The following is a 16,391-nucleotide window of genomic DNA, read 5'->3' as shown; positions in this document are numbered from 1 at the left end:
AAAACACAAATAACAAAAATATTATGTTTTTACCTGAGAGAACATTTCTTTAGGAATCTCTAGATCCTCCAGTGCAAGTCTGTGGTCAACATCTGCCAGACTTTGACTACAGAATTGAGCTGGAGGAGCTACAAATGCCTTGTGGAGTGTTATATCTAGGAATCTCTAGGTCCTTCAGTGTGACTTTTGGTTAAAGTTGACCATAGAGTTGTGGTAGGGGACCTAGATATTCCTAGAGAGAACATATTAATAAAATCCGTGAATAAACAAATCTGCAAAAGTCAAAGCCACAGTGTGGAGGGATAAGTGTATTTCTTCTTTTGACCAGGCAGAATTTCTTCGACTGTCTTTGGGGTTCAAATGTGACCTCTTTACCCTTGAGAAGAGAGTCAGACTGGAAGAAAGATCCCGGGACTTGGCTGAAGGAAACCTAAGGAAGGAGATTGCTGGTGCTTTGAAACTGCTTGATGTAAGAAGGGGAAGGATGGGTTATGATACATTCATTCTTTGTTCACCATTGTCTTGGCTCTACAGATGTAACACTTGCTGGGGGAAATCATTTATGTGAGAGTGACCTTACTGTATTTGCTGCAGGTATGCTGCTTATCAGTTCTTGGGGCTAAACTAAACTAGAACTAAAAAAAGGTTTTACAATTTGAACCATGGAAAAAGTAGTGGAAAATACTTGTCTATACCTTTATCTGGAAGGTTGTAGCTTAGCTACAAACTGAAAAATGTGGAGTCATTTCTAGGGGAAGAAAGGCATGTTCATTTTAATCTTTTGAATAAAGTACATGGATTGTCCTTCTTTTTAAGACCTTGAGAGCTGAGAATACTTGAATGCTATAGAAAAAGAAACTTTTATGCACCATCTAAATGCAACCTGTTGACAGGGCTGTACTCTAGTGTAGTTAGTCAGAACATGTCCTGGTTGCTGCTGTATCCTGAAATATCTACTCCATTCTACTTATTCTTGTCTATAGCAGTCTTCCCCAAACTGGTAGCCTCTAGTTTCATGGACTTCAAGTCTCACCATCCCCAGCCAGATAATAGTCAGGAATGCTCGGATGCGTAGTCTAGAGCATCTAGATAGCATACGAGATAGTCTTGTTGTGTGCTTTCAAGTCAATATGGGAACTCTAAGGTAAAGTTATCACAGGGTTTTCAGGGGCTGAGAGTGTGTGACTCAGCCAAGGTCACCCAGTGGGTTTCCATTGTTGAGGAGGTGATCTCCAGAGTTGTAGTCCAACAGTCAAACCCCTACACCAAGCATGCTATTATAAGGTTAGTCTAGGGTTATTCTTTCTTAGAGTTGATATTCTGGGAATATATACTCCCAGAATATCACCTCTAATTTTTTTTACAAGGTTAAAAAAATTAACAAAAAACCTAGATGTTAATAATACATAGGACTTCATGTAGAAATGGGGATCATTAGATTAATTTTTGGAAATGCAAGTCAAGAGAAGAGGAGTGGGTACTCATCATGGGTTTGTTTTTCATGTTCGAAGCCTGAGAGTGTTGCTTTTTTGGAGTACAACTTCCATAATATTGCAGCCCGCATGACATTGTTAACCATATGAGCTGGGATTCCAGTTGTTGTTGTTCAAAAAAGAACTTTTCCAAGCTTTCATTGTGACCCATACTTCCTTAAGTGTATCTCCTAAATATCTATTGCATCGTTATTATGGATTACTTGCAACTAATTGTTTCTCTTTCATTGGATGCTTCCAGTCTCTGGCCTCTCTAAGTGAAGATAACCAAGTGCAAGAGATAGTGAAAAAGCTGCAGAAGAGCCTGGAGCTTCTGAACCAGTATGCTACCAGGATTGCCAGCAAGGGAGAGATGCTGGGAGCCATTCATCAGGTATGTGAGCCCCATTGCAGGAGATGTAAAGTTGGATTCTTCTAAACATGCATGTTGAAAGCTGGTGCAAAAAATGGACTGTCATCTGATGCTAAGTCACCACATTCATGGACAGGCAGGTATCCAGGAGAGGAGAGACCAGTCATGGAACATTGAGCATTACTGCAGTTTCTTGTAGAAAAAATGGAAAGTCTGTCTTGAAGTAGACTCTTGAAGATGCTAACCTGGAAAATGCTGACTTGTAAATTGATATTCTCAACCCTGGATCTCTTGAGTCCTTAAAAGTGGTTGGGTCCCAGAATCTCGGCTAGAGCTTCTGGGAACTGAAAGTTATCTCACACTCAAGAGAACCACTGAGACTGGTGAGGCTGGGCTTTGGGTTCCAGTAAACCATAATGTTAATATGGGCAGAGTCAGGAGAGAAACTAGAAAGAGGACCCTGCTATAGGTTCTAGTACAAGGAATCTTTTTGTGCTTGTAGATGGGAGGAAGTATTCCAAACAAGATGTTTAGTGCTTGCAAATTTCTGTTTCATTCACAAACAGATTTGACTTCTGTCATGTAGATGGAGCAAAAGGAACCAAAATAAGAGACTAGGGATGTGTGTGTGTGTGTGTGTGTGTGAGAGAGAGAGAGAGAGAGAGAGAGAGAGAGAGAGAGAATCTTCCCAGAAATGATCAAGGCAAAGTTGGACCACCAAGACTCCTGTATGGTGGATTTCCCTCATGGATTATTGATCAGAGGTGCTCTAAATCACCATTATCTTCTTATTCCTATTGCTTTCATAGTACTCAGATTGTTACCACCTTCAGTTGGTTGATGATGATTATGACCATGATTGTGTTAATGCAAATGGATACATTTGATGCAAATGGTGACATGAGATCTATCTCTAAATATCTAAGAGGATGTAATGTAGATGAAGCAAGTTTGTTTTCTGCTGCTCCACAGACCAGAACACGATCCAGTGGATTGAAATCACAAGAAAAGAGATTCTACCTAAACAGCAGGAAGAACTTCTTATTTAAGAGCTGTCCAACAGTGAAACAGACTGCCTCAGAGGGTGGTAGACTATCTTTGGAAGTTTTTCAAGAGAGATTGAATGGGCATATTTCAGTAGTTGTGTATTGTTGCATGGCAGAGAGTTGGATTAAATGGCCTTTCTGGCCTCTTCCAGCTCTAAAATTCTATGAGTATAATGTGTTTTCCTTGTTTTGTAAACCTTACCTGCAAGTAGTCAAAATTAATAATAATGAAATGCATAGATATAGGATGGGGGACACCTGGCTTAACAAGACTACATGTGAAGGGATCTAGGAGTCCAAGTAGACCACAGGTTGAACATGAGTCAACAGTGCGATGTGGCAACTGAAAAGGCCAATGCAATTTTATGCTGCATCAGTAGAATTATAGTGTCTAGATCAAGGGAAGTAATAGTACCACTCTATTCTGCTTTGGTCAGGCCTCACCTGGAATATTGTGTCCAGTTCTGAGCACCACAATTCTAAAAGGATGTTGATAAGCTGGAGCATGTCCATAGGAGAGCGACCAAAATGGTGAAAGGTCTAGAAACCATGACTTTTGAGGAGAGGCTTAGGGAGCTGTGTATGTTTAGCCTAGGGAAGAGAAGGTTAACGGGTGATATGATAGCCTTGTTTTAGTATTTGAAGGGATGTCATATTGATGCTGGAGCAAGCTTGTTTTCTGCTGCTCCAGAGGACATGGACCAATGAATTCAAACTATAGGAAAAGAGATTCCATCTGAACATTAAGAAGAACTTCCTGACAGTAAGATCTGTTCACTAGTGGGACACACTCCCTCTGAGTGTGGTGGAGTCTCCTTCTTTGGAGGTTTTTAAACAGAGGCTGGATGGTCATCTGTTGAGGGTTCTTTGATTATGTATTCTTGCATGGCAGGGGGTTGGACTGGATGGCCCTTGCGCACTCTTCCAAATCTATGATTCTATAGCCAATGCTAGGACTTTTGGAATTCTAGAACTTACTTGTAGGGGGCAGCTGAAGAAGGCAGAAAACAGACACATAGCAGTATAATTCTGTCATCTGTTACTACATCTTAAAAAAAAAGATGGAAAAGATGCCATAGAATCCAAAGGTTACTTGAATCATCTTTGATCTTATGGAGTTCTGTGCCCTATTTCTCCTCTCCTCCTCACAAAAGGATGAAATCTTGTCCTTCACAATGTAATCAAAGTGTATGGCTACAGAATCTTCTTCCAATTCCCAACATACTTTGTCTTAGTTTTTTTTCTTTTTAAAAAAATTAGAGTTCTAATAGTAGCTTTGGGTACCATCTTTTTGATACTCATCTGAGTATTCTGCAAGAAATGGATATCATATACGTCCTGAAATCCAAAGGCGTGCTTGCCTGGTCCTTCTCTTGATGAAATAATAATTGATGCACCCACCGGCTAGCCTCTTCCCCATCCCTCACATTTCTTCTTTAGGAGAGCAGAGTCAGTAAAGCAGTAGAAGTGATGATCCAGCATGTGGAAAACTTGAAGCGTACATACACGAGGGAGCATGCAGAGCTGGAGGAGCTGAAGGAATTGCTGCTGCAGAATGAAAAATCCTTTGGCTCTCTTGGTGATCGAGGTAATAGTGACAAGATGCTGACTGATTCCTTGTGGTGTGGCAGCTGTGATACGCTCCTCCTCCTTTTTAGTGTCAAAATGGCTGCCTAACTCCCACCAGCTGCCATGAATCATTCTTGTAACATCTTCAATGGGGTGGAATGGTGGTGCTACAGAGGCCCCCCCATTTTTTTAAACTGCACCACCTCATTCAGAGCTTCTGTCTGCACCATACTTGCTTCACCTTGTATTTGGGGCCACTAAGAAGAAATCAGAGAGAGACAGTATGGTGTAGAGCTTTGACTGTTGGACTAGGACACTGGGAGGCCAGGCTATTCAAATCCCTGCTCAGCCATGGAAACCCATTGGGTAGCCTTGGACAAGTCACATTCTCTCTGCCTCAGAGGAAGGCAAAAATAAAAACCCTCTCTGGACAAATCTTGCCAAGAAAACACAATGATAGGTTTGTCTTAGGGTTGCCCGATGTTGGAAACAACTTGAAGGCATACCACAACAAAAAGGGATCCTGAAAGTAGACAAAGATTGGAAGACTCTCAACCCTTCTTTCCCAGTGTTAGGAGACAGGCTTTAAAGACCAGAGTACAGTTGCTGTGATTGAATACAAAGACGTGTACCACGAAGCTCAGAAGAGTTCCCACTTTGGACTGCAACCCTCCCATACTTCAAGGAATTATAGTCTAAAGAGGAGCTTTTCCAAGATTGCTGGGCCATTGTTTTGTATTCAAACACAGCAACAGTAACTCCAGACCTTAAGGTACTCTCTTGGCACTGGGAAAGAAGGGTGGAGAGTATTTCTCATGGAGTGAAAAGAAGTGTCTTTCTCTTCCTAAGAGTTAGTATATCATAATGTAGTGTAGTGGTTTGCGCATTAGACTAGAGCTCTGAACACCAGGGTTCGAATCCTGGCTCGGCTATGTAAATCCACTGTGACTTTGGGCAAGTCACACTCTCTCAGCCTTAGAGGATGCTAATGGCAAACTCCCTCTAAAGAAACATGCCAAGAAAAGCTCATGATAGGGTCATTTTAGGGCTACTGTAAATTGGAAATGATTTGAAGGCATACAAGAACAATGACAACAATGGGCCTGCAAATTGGATCAGAGCTATAAAGAGCAGGAAACCTCCAAATAGTTTCCTGATTTTTAAGTCTTTCCTTTTCTTCCTTGTTACCTCATTCCCAAGCTGCAGTTTGTCCCACATACAAGGACTCTACTGGAAACGCTGAAGTCAGAGGCATGTTTAGATAATTACTGAAACTTCATGCAATAGCTAGGAGCCCATCGCTGATCCTTCTAAAAACTACCTGGAGTTCGTCTTCCTCTGCATGCAGCCTGTTCCTCTGATCTCTTTAGGTGTCCAAGAAGTAACAAGAGCAAGGAAAAGAAACTGCAAATTCCACCTCCTGTGATATGCTTTGAAACTACCCAGTTATAGTGCTACAATTCCAGTTTAAGTGCCATGACCCATCATCTGGAAACTGGGATCTGCAGTTTAGTGAGGGGCATTTAGAATTCTCCACCATTGAGCTCTGGTGCTTCCCCAAACTACAAACTCCAGAATTCTATACATACTTGACAACTTTGCACAAATTAAAACTGGCCAAGCAACAAGACTGTGGTCAAGACAGCAAAGTACCCATAAACTAGGAGAGGCTGCAGCAGTTTGCTATTGTCTGAAATTAGTGGCAAGAACACGATTCTGCTTCTCCTCTTCATCCTGCTAAGTTAATTGCATGCAAACTACCTTTGCACATCTTTGCAGTGATTGAAGTAACCTGAGGACAAAAGAGAAGAAAAGGAGGAGAGAGAAAAACAACTGAAACAAGTGGGATAGGACAGGATTAATTTGGACTCTCTCTGCCAAATTGGGGCAATTGAATGGTATGTCTCTGGGATGTTGACACAGCAGTTAAAGTGGAATCATGGTGCTATAACTGTAATGTCAATGGGCCATATTTACTGGAGGGGAAGGATAAGCAGGAAGTAGGGCAACTCAAGATATCTGGTTCAAGGACCAGCTTTGGGTCTTGCATCAGGCAGAATAAGGCAAATTGCAATTTCATAACTGTTTGTCCTACCCCCTCCCAAGCCTGTCCTGCACCACCTAAATTCTCCTGATAGACTCAGTTGTGGAAGACCTGATCCTTTAGCCATTGTTGAAGCCGTCCTGTTGGCATCTGTTCCAGACCTGTTGATCTTTGCCATTACATGTATTGGGCTGCCCTTCCCTAGCCTTCACTCTGTCCTCTGAAAAAATAAGAGTGAAAGCAGTCATGTCCCATGGCTATCCTAGGATCTTGCTTAATTGCATAGGGGAAAAGACAGAATTATTGAAGTCTGAGGTCGCTGTTCCCTTTGCTGCCCTATAGATTTACATTTTTCCTTTTTGCTATTACAGATGAATCTTCCATTAAAAAGCTCTCTGGTTCTCTAAAGGTACAAATGCTGTTGCAGTTCCAGGCTTCTTGTTTTCTGCTCACTTTGTCCATTCGTAATGTGCTTGCTTTCCCCTCTGCTGCAGTGCTCTAAGGCTGTGATCCCTTTCTCCTTGCATGTCTCACCCCCCCCCCCCCCCCGCAATGCTGGACATGCAATTAACTCAGATGTTAAAGCTCTAAAGACTGAAACCTGAAAAATGCATCTGAGGAAGTAGACTTTAGTCTGCGAAAGCTCATGCTGCCAACTTCTTTCTTTCAGTTAGTCTCAAAGGTACTACAAGATCTCTCTATATACTGAAAACTGACATGGCTTCCTTAAAGGCTCTGTTGAGGTCATAAGTGCTGTGTGGTGGTATCTCTTGTACAAGACTCTCTATGCATTCTTTAATTGCTTTTTGCAAGCAGCCAAACTGGTGTTCTTTGCAGAATGCAATATGTGTTCTCTATACTGCAGCCCTGATTATATATCAGAACCAAAGAGGAGGGGGTCAGAATTTGCAGTGATTAAGAGTGATGGGACATCAGTGCCTTTCATTTTTTCCACTTTCCTGTTCATTCTCCCAACCACCAACTGAATGAAGAAAAATAAATGGCTCTGATGCTTCTGAAGTACTATACAAGAAGCAGATAGGTGGGTGACACTGATGTCTCTGGGGGAAACTGTCATTCTCCCCAAACCTGCTGTGGGCTACATGCATTGTCACTGCATGCCACTGAAATAGGACACACATTCTTACCCATTTCTGGTTTAAAACAAGGCATGCAGGAAGCATATGTATTGTTTTAAATGAGACTCACCCTTCTGGGAGTATTCCAGTAGATTTTCCCTTTAAAACAAGGTGCATGTTAATTGTTCAGTCTTGTTTTAAGGTGCAATTAGAGGGTGATTGTTGTCCTCCCCCCATGGGCTATTATAGGCTAATGCAAAAGAGAGAGAGTTCTCAGAGCAGAAAGCCTTACTTATTACAGTGGGCCCTTGGTATCTGTTGGAGTTTATTTCCAGGACCTCATGGATATCAAAATCCATGGATGTTCAGTAGCCATTAAATGCAATGGAATAGTAAGTTGGTGTCCATCGCATAAAATGGTGAAATCAAAGCTTGCTTTTGGAATCTGTATTTTTTACAAAAATATTTTCAAGTTGTGGATATGGAGGGCCGACTGTACCATCTCTTCATGTCAGCTCCAAATCCAAACAGATTTTGGTTCCTGTAAAAGGCTATAATTGTTGTAGGTACCTTGGCCAGCTTTCACAGCACTGCAGTACGCAACTTGGCCATTCAGTATGCAGATCTCCTCACTATGTATTTGCTCACTGCTGTGATTGTGGAGATCCAGAATGGGTGTGCCTTCTTTTTCCAAAGGAACCCTTAATGGAACTGTAATGAAAGTCTGCTCCCACCCCTGGCAATGAAATAGTCAAGGAACTCAGTATGAACCATAACTATAAAACGATACAGTCCATTGGATTTTTTTTTTTAAATATCCCTTTGAGTGGGAATAAAATGTTGCTGCTAGTGCTGCAATTGAATGATCAGGGACAACAGAAACATCATGTTGTTAAAAGCAAACACCTTACAGCATCTGTTACAGCAGCCAACAGCAGCTTTTACCCTGTGTATTTACTTCCCCTATCTACAAGTGAATGCCAGGATAGACTGAGGGTTATACAGACTGTAAAAGTAGGTTGTGATTACACATGCCATTCACCTTGATCTCCAGAATAGAATACTAGTTCAAGAATAAAAAATATAGGCTAAAGTATATTGCATGCTGGTCTGCTGAGAAGTCATTTTTACTGCTAGTCCTCATGGTTTAAGAGAAACCTGAGATGTATAAATGATGGGTGCAGTCTAAAAAAGGCAGGTCCTATGGATTTCAATGGGGAATGAAAACACTTGGAGGGGATGAGGGTGCTGCCACTCTAGGCCTAATTTTCTGCAAGGAACAGACAGAAAAGCTCAGATCAGTGCTAAGCAGGAACTAATAATCAAGATGTAAAGCTGCTGCTGTGTGCCTTGCTTATTTATTACTTTCGTCTGTCCTGCTTGTTCATCTGCAACCCAGTTTCTAGTTTAAAGACCTTTGGGGCAAAACTGTTGAAATTTAATGCATTTAATTACATGTCTCAAAACAATCTGGCTTTTGCCATGCAAGATTTTGGAATGTCCAGTCCATCTGACATGTAACTCCAATCATATGGTGGCTTTCTTTTTTTGAAAAGTATTGAAGCCCTTCAAAGATGGCTCTCTGCAGTGGAACTGGGAAACATCTTGAAGTAACTTTTGAGCAGTTTTTTAAAAAAAGAAATTGGGTTAAAGAGATGCTTTTTGTGCTTCCAATAATCTACATAGATATGCTACTGATTTTATGTGTAGAGGAATAGGTAATCTCTGGATTTTAAATTGATTATAATTTTGCTTGTATTCTTGCACCAGAGCCTGGAAAAAACATTTTGAATTTCCACTACCAGAATCTACCAGTGATTCTGTGAGTTGCTATCCCCCAAAAATTTTTTTCCAAACTCTGTTCCACATCGACAGAATATCAAACTAGCAACATGTCCTTACTGCTTAAAAGGATAAGTGTATGTCCATCTTTCTCTTTTTTTAGGCGAAGTCAACTTGTGGTTTCCCAGATATTGTTGGACTACAATTCCCATCAACCATAGCCAGCATAGCTAATGTGGAGGAATGGCACATGTTATAATCCAGGACTGGGAGCTGTGTAGCCCACATGCCATCTGCCAAAGCCCACTGTGGCCCTCATTTCTCCACTGCACACACAAAGTGAACCCCAGATGAAAAATCACCCCACCATTTGTGTAAAGCCTTCAGAGAGAATAATTTTCAATTTTAAGGCTAGTTGAAGGTGGGGGGAGACGCACCTTTGTTGGAGGGGCAAGGCAACCCAAAGTTAACACCTACAACACAGAGGGGCATAGGCATGATGGAAAGCAGGATATGTGTGGCCCACTGACCGTTTATGGTTGCCCACCCCTGTTGTAATCCAATGATATCTGGAAGCCATTAGTCCCTTACACCTGCTTCAATGTCTAATTTTACTTACTGTGTCATTGTGATCATCGCTTTGCTCTGAGTCTCCCTACCTCTAAGCTGTATCATTGACTGTTATGGTGGAAGGGTGGGGGACATGGAGGGAATGTGATTATGATGATGGGATGGGAGTATATGCTATTAGCTGTGGAGAAGTGTCTGGATACATTATTCACATTACGTCTACTTTGGTAGATCCTGCTCACAAGGAGCACCTGTTTATACAAGCTTGGAGTCTTGTACATCTGAAGAGTTATATGTGGGCCTCTTGAATAACTGCAAAGCTTTTTGTAAGTTGCACTTTGAGCAATGCCTTTTGTGTAGAAACTGCAGGGATCTCTCGTCAAATGCATAACCCACCAAGTAGTATCTCTTATTTTGTGTAGCCGTCATCTCTACGCAGAGTTAGCATTGCACCTATGCCTAGGAATACGTTAAAGGCTGTCACTGTTTTGCCACTGGTATGTAGGCACTTTCCAGTACTGAGAGTTTATTGTCCTAAATGTATTGAGGAAATCCATGTTGAACTCTTCTGTTCTTCATTTCTTCCAAGGGTCAGCTAAATGAAACTGATGGAAGTGAGAGGACTGATAAATTCAACAGACGCTCAAGCTGGTAAGCCTGATAGGATTGTGTGTATGCATGTTTGTGTATGAATGTGCAAGCTAGAGAGAAACGGATATAAAACTGACTTACTCAGTCTCATTTTACAGGACAAAGTAACATGGCTGTTTTTTTATGGTATTCTCAAAGGCACTGGAATTCTGCAGTTGTTGCCACACTGAAAGTAACATGTCATCAGTAATGCCATTACTAACAACACATTAATTCCAAGCTCTACTATCACAGCACGTTTTCATCCTCACGGCCATCTTCCTTCTTCCAAAACAAGCTTTTCCTGTGATGGATTCAGTGCCTTCAACATATCATAAAATCATAGAGTTGGAGAGACCCCCTTGGACCCAGCTTAGTGTCTTAATTCCCAATGGTCTGATTAAACCCATTTGTGATTATTAGTTTTTACCCTGGTTTTAATAGCTACACTTAAAATATTCTAAACCTCTGGATATCGTTGCATGTCATCAGTAACAAATGAGTTGCATTAACTGTGGATTGTTGCTTAAGCCACACATTAACATGGCAGAGGTCAAACAAATTCATGGCTAATCCTGCCCCTGGCACAGTAATTCAGGCAGTAAAAAGTGAGAATTTTTATGTGTGCCACTCTTTATAATCCTGCCAGTCATCTGGAGGAGCTTAAAATGAACTACAAATGTATGACCTGTCTTTATGAGAACAACAACTTCAGACTATGTTAAGCAATCAGTAGCTGGCTGAGGTCATAGATGTTATGACTGAAAAGGGATCAAAACTCAGGGCCTCCTTTGGTACTCTTTTTTAAAAAAAATTGATTATTGGCACATATGCAACAGAACATGTTCTATAAAATAAAAAAACATTCACTCACATATAAAACCCTCTATTACACACAATTTCATATATAACACAAATACATATACAAAAACACATTAACAAGACTGTTAACTAAAAGACTGCCCAAATGACAGCTAGAATCATCTATTTTTGTAAATCTTTCTTAGAAAAATAAAAGGAGAAATTGTAAATAAATTTTCCCCATTTTTTACTTTTCAATATTTTAGGGGAAAAAAAACTAGTACATAGTCTACTGTCCCATGGATAGCATAAATCAAATTGAAACATTAATCAACACATCCCGAAACAGTCAGATTGACACATCTTTGTTTCAAGTAGACTTGAAATTTGTCCCAATCTCTGATAAACTTACTGTTGGTTTTCCCTTCAAGTATCAGTTTATCCATTTCAGCTACATCTAGAAGTTTTTCTATCCACTCCTCCTCCATAGGAGTATTTGATGTTTTCCAATACTTAGCCAGGAAAATTTTTGCAGCTGTTACTATATGCCAACAGCGTTCACTACTTTCCTTCTCAACTTTAGTTTCAAAATTAAACATTCCAAGTAAAAAGAATCTTGGGCTTGAAAGTATTTTCTTATGTAAGATAATCTACATTTTGTTGTAATCATAAGCCATTTTTAATACTACTGTAACCCCTCCTAAGGTACTCTAACCACAGGACTGCACTGGCCCTTATTGTTGAGCTGCATATTATGCAGTGGATTGGTAAATAGTGCTCCCAGACGATTTAGTTCAGCCCTTCTGTGATGAGCCCAAATCTTTTCTACTGAGAAGCACCCACTTGTTTCTTTTCTCTACCACCCTGACCCAACTCGACATTTTAAAATTATGTAAGGGGGTAGTCTGTGCTGCATAAGTATAGCAAAGAAATCCCACTTCTTTCAACAGGGGCTTAGTAGGAGCAAAACAAGGTGAGAAGCGGCCTTTGCTACAGCGCTATGTGAGTTCACCTTCCTGGACAGAGTCAGAGGAAGACCAGCCTGAGCCAGAGTAAGTCTTTCTGTGGCTTCTATGAGTTCAATTTATGCAAGTGAGTGGCCCTAAACTTAAACCAGCACCAACTTACAGTATACACTATGCCCAAGTATTGGTGCGGGAGAATAGTGCCAGCTCAGGTTTAACACTTTCAGTGGAACTCCCTGGCTATCATTTCATATCAAAATTAAGACACTGTCTGTGTTAATTATGGTTTGTTGCTTAAGCCACAAATTGCAGGGCAGAGAACTAAACACATACTACCATTTGCCTTTCCCATTTCCAGTTTCTTTTTTCTTTTGCAATTTTTAGCAGATCCTATTTCAGGGTGCGCAGAAGGGGAAGTGAATGAGGTGCATGCCATGATTTTGAGTACAAATGCTACAAGAAACCCTGGTTTGAACAAAATCAATATTGTGGTTTGTGGCTAGTTAACAAATCATGGTTTATTAATAGAAGTGGGGAAACTAAATCCCAACCGCACAATGGTTTGTTGTGTCATATGAAGGTGGTCCTTCTCATATCTACCAACATGCTGATAATAATTGAAAGGGAACAACAGGGTAGATGGCCATTGGTCTTGAAGGATATTCTGACTATGACCTTTCCTCTGGATGGTCAGACACTGTGAGAAATAGGATACTGAACAAGACAGATCTTTGATCACCTCTGCTGGCCTTTTTATATTCATACCTGAAGAACATCTGGAAACCACTTGGGATGGTTTGAGTGATAGTACAATTGAATTGTGTTGTCATGTGCTTGACTGGCATGAGACTTTAACTCCAGCCCAGCCACATAATCTGCTGAGCCTCTGGCTCTAAAGTGAGAGATGCTGTATGACTCCTGTGTTCTCCCTGAGATACTTTTAAGCCTGTAAAGAGTAAACTTGGCTCATTTTTAGTGTGCAGGAAATAAAATACTAGCATTGTATTAGTTTGCATAGCTTTCTCCACGGATGCACCCATGCTTCATGTAGAAAGGATGGTCTTTGTTCAGCCAAACACAAGAAGACTGAGTAGGTCCCAGGATCTGTCTAGCAGACTCCAGAATGTGTTTCATGGAATCATCAAGGAACAAAGTTTGTTTTTTATCCCCTTGTCATAGTACAGATGTTTGAGTAACAAAATCTATTAGGTTCTTGTTTCAAGAACATTAAGTGGAAACATTGTGAAAGAGCCCCTTCTTCCATATGACTCTTTGTAAGGTTTGAGGTTTTCAGGGGTTTTTTAAACATACATACGTACCTTCCACATTCAAGGACACCCATTCTTCCTGACACCCTTTCTGTACAACTCAATTCCACAGAAGCTCCTTTAGCCAGCTTGTTCAATTTTCTTTCTACAAACATTTCTATGAACATCAATATTCTTAGAAAAACCTGTGTTGTTTCCTAACTTTAATTTTTTTTATCAAGGTTCAGTAGTTACTCCTTATCCAAGAGGGGTGTGTTCCAAGACCCCCAGTAGGTGCCTGAAACCACAGATAGTACTCAACCCTAAACCAGTAAAGTTTTCAGACTGTGGTTGACTGTGAGTAACTGAAACTGCAGAGAGCAAAACCACAGATAAGGGGGACTATGTAATATTTTCAGACTGTGGCTGACCATAGGAAATCGAAACCACAGAAAGTGAAATTGTGGATAATGGCAGACTATTTGTGATTTAGGCTAATAACCTAGACTAAGGATGAGAACCTTTGATACTCCTGATGTTTTTAACTTCCGGTACTGCACTTCCTTGCCATCTGCTCTGCTGGATCTGCTCTGCTGGCTGAGGTCTCTGGGAGTTCAAAGTGTCTGGAGGTTCATAGGTTTCTCACCTGATCTAGATCATAATGCTGAAGTTGTTAATAATATCCAATTGCTGCTATTTGTTATTAGTTTTTTGTGATTTTAATGGTAATTTCACTATATGCTTCCATGCAAGATTATGTTTTTCTTTGAAATCTGCTCTAGGAGCCAGTTTGACTGGTGGGGGGGGGGGGGCAGGGTGGAATAAAATTCTTTGGAATGGAAAAACAGAATGTCCTGAAAGAAAAATACTTTTAGGTTAAAAAATAATACGATGCTAGATGTAGAGATGCTTCACAGCCTGCGAGTGAGATGAAACCAAAATATTTAAGCACAGAGGGTGTATTAAATCAGATGAACACATGAAAAGGGAAGGTGCATTGTGATACACCAAGAAAACTTCTTGTTAAAACATGGTGTATAGGGACATTAATGGACTTTCCCATTAATCCAATCTCTGTTACTAGAAATATCCCCTTGGAACCAGCAGTTTCAGAGCTACGGGGAAACAAGGCACGGAAGATGAGTGAGAAGGAAAACAACCCACCCAAATGGAGGCTGCATTCATTGTAAGTGATTAAACAAAACAGTGCATATTCTTTGATTCTAGGACAACTACTAGATTTTGTAAGTACTGAATCTGAAGGCCCTTTGACTCTACAGAGTTATGGTGCCATGATCCCACTTTAACTGCCATGCAACTATATATGAAATCCTAGGATTTAGGGAAGGTCATTTAGAATGCTTAGCCACGGAGTTTTAGGGCTTCACCATATTACAAACCCTATGGCAGTTAAAGTGGAATCATAGTGCTATTACAGTGTAGTGTGAATGGACCCCAAGTCAGCAGTGAATCAGTGGTCATCATGAATGGTCCTCCTACAAAAAATCCAGTTTAGGTGGGCTTGTAAGCAACAAGACAGATCTGCTGGAATAAAAAAGGCCCGTGGATCACAATTTTATAGAGCGGTAATAGTCAAGAGTCCTGTGAATAAGCCGACTGAGAAGAGCATGTACTAAGAGTTCCCTTTCGGAGCTCATTTTCATAAGTTTACCACCGGATGACTTTGTTCAGAACTATTCTTACCATTCTTAAATCAGTTGGAAGAAGCGGTGGTCCAAAAAGAACTGAAGTGGCAAACCTGGGAGAACTTGGGCTTCTCCAACATAATATGATAGGGAGGTTCATGTATTCTTATGATCCCAGGTTGTGTAAGAAGCGTTGGGATGGCTACTAGGCTTTGAAAGAGGATTCAACAAATTCAATGTTTTGACTGTCAAGTGATACTGTGCAGTAGTTCAAAGGTAGAATGCTACTGACTGCTATCTACAGGGGACCAACAACAGGGAGGGATTGTTGCCTTTATATCTTGCCTGTTTGCTTCCTGGAGGTACGGCCACCATGGGGAAAGGGATGAATTAGGTTGATCACTCATCTGACTCAGGAAGGTTCTTGGGTTTTCTCCTGATGTAAATTCATCTTCCTGCTGACAGAGAGGTCTCTACTAAATATTACCTTAACTTGAGGCATTAGGACATATGCAGAAAACAGAATCTTTTTTTTGTTGTTGCCCTGACATTACAAAACTATCTCCCCCCCCCCCCCCCTGCAGCTATGCCTCTATCTCCTTGAACTTCAGGTGACTGCACCTTGTAACCCTCTAGATGTTGTTGAACTGTAATTCATTAATCAGAATAGGCTGTGTGAGAGATATTGGGAGTTGTAATCCAACTGCATTGTGGTACACCCCTGTGCTAAATTGCAGGACTTCTGTGCCTGGCACAGAAACTGATCCTTCCTCCTTGGGTGCCTATTTCATGTCATGGTAACACCATTTGCCCTTCTGCCTCAAACTCTAGGAAAAGGGTACATGAAGTGTGTCCTCAAAGAAATTCTTGTGCTGCCCAAAGCCTTCATGAAAGCCCTCAGTTGTTTCCACACAAAACAGTTTTAAAAAAATTCTGCTCCTAGAGGACTTCACGAGTAGCTTTTTTGGCATGTAGCAGGCCTATCCTCTCTGTCTCTAAAACCACTGAGAACCTCAAATCAAAAGTAGAACTGGCTGTCTGGTCATTATTGGTTTTGATTCTTTCTTTTCTTTTCTTTTCTTTTTTTGTCAGTTCTGGTGGTGTAGCCATATTACACAATTAAAGCTGTTTGATACCACTTTAACTGTGAAGCCTGCATCCTATAGA

The 16,391-nt window shown here is 40.8% G+C and overlaps 1 protein-coding gene across 1 annotated transcript in view; it reads left to right on the top strand.

Moving 5' to 3' along the window:
* Positions 1-16,391, top strand: part of LOC149311652 (inositol 1,4,5-triphosphate receptor associated 2-like) — a 57,829-nt gene that overhangs the window by 40,233 nt on the left and 1,205 nt on the right. The window contains exons 29-36 of the mRNA XM_089527559.1: positions 329-469; positions 1,735-1,866; positions 4,332-4,479; positions 6,876-6,913; positions 10,358-10,432; positions 10,525-10,586; positions 12,317-12,418; positions 14,663-14,764. Of these exons, the coding sequence (XP_089383685.1) occupies positions 329-469; positions 1,735-1,866; positions 4,332-4,479; positions 6,876-6,913; positions 10,358-10,432; positions 10,525-10,586; positions 12,317-12,418; positions 14,663-14,764 (800 nt within the window). The remainder of the gene's footprint in view (positions 1-328; positions 470-1,734; positions 1,867-4,331; positions 4,480-6,875; positions 6,914-10,357; positions 10,433-10,524; positions 10,587-12,316; positions 12,419-14,662; positions 14,765-16,391) is intronic.

This window comes from Sceloporus occidentalis, unplaced genomic scaffold, assembly GCF_023333645.1.
Source record: "Sceloporus occidentalis isolate IW3139 unplaced genomic scaffold, rSceOcc1.0.p SCAF_5, whole genome shotgun sequence".
Lineage (NCBI taxonomy): Eukaryota > Metazoa > Chordata > Lepidosauria > Squamata > Phrynosomatidae > Sceloporus > Sceloporus occidentalis.
Note: the sequence above shows the minus strand (reverse complement) of the source record. Positions and strands in the feature narration are given on the sequence as shown.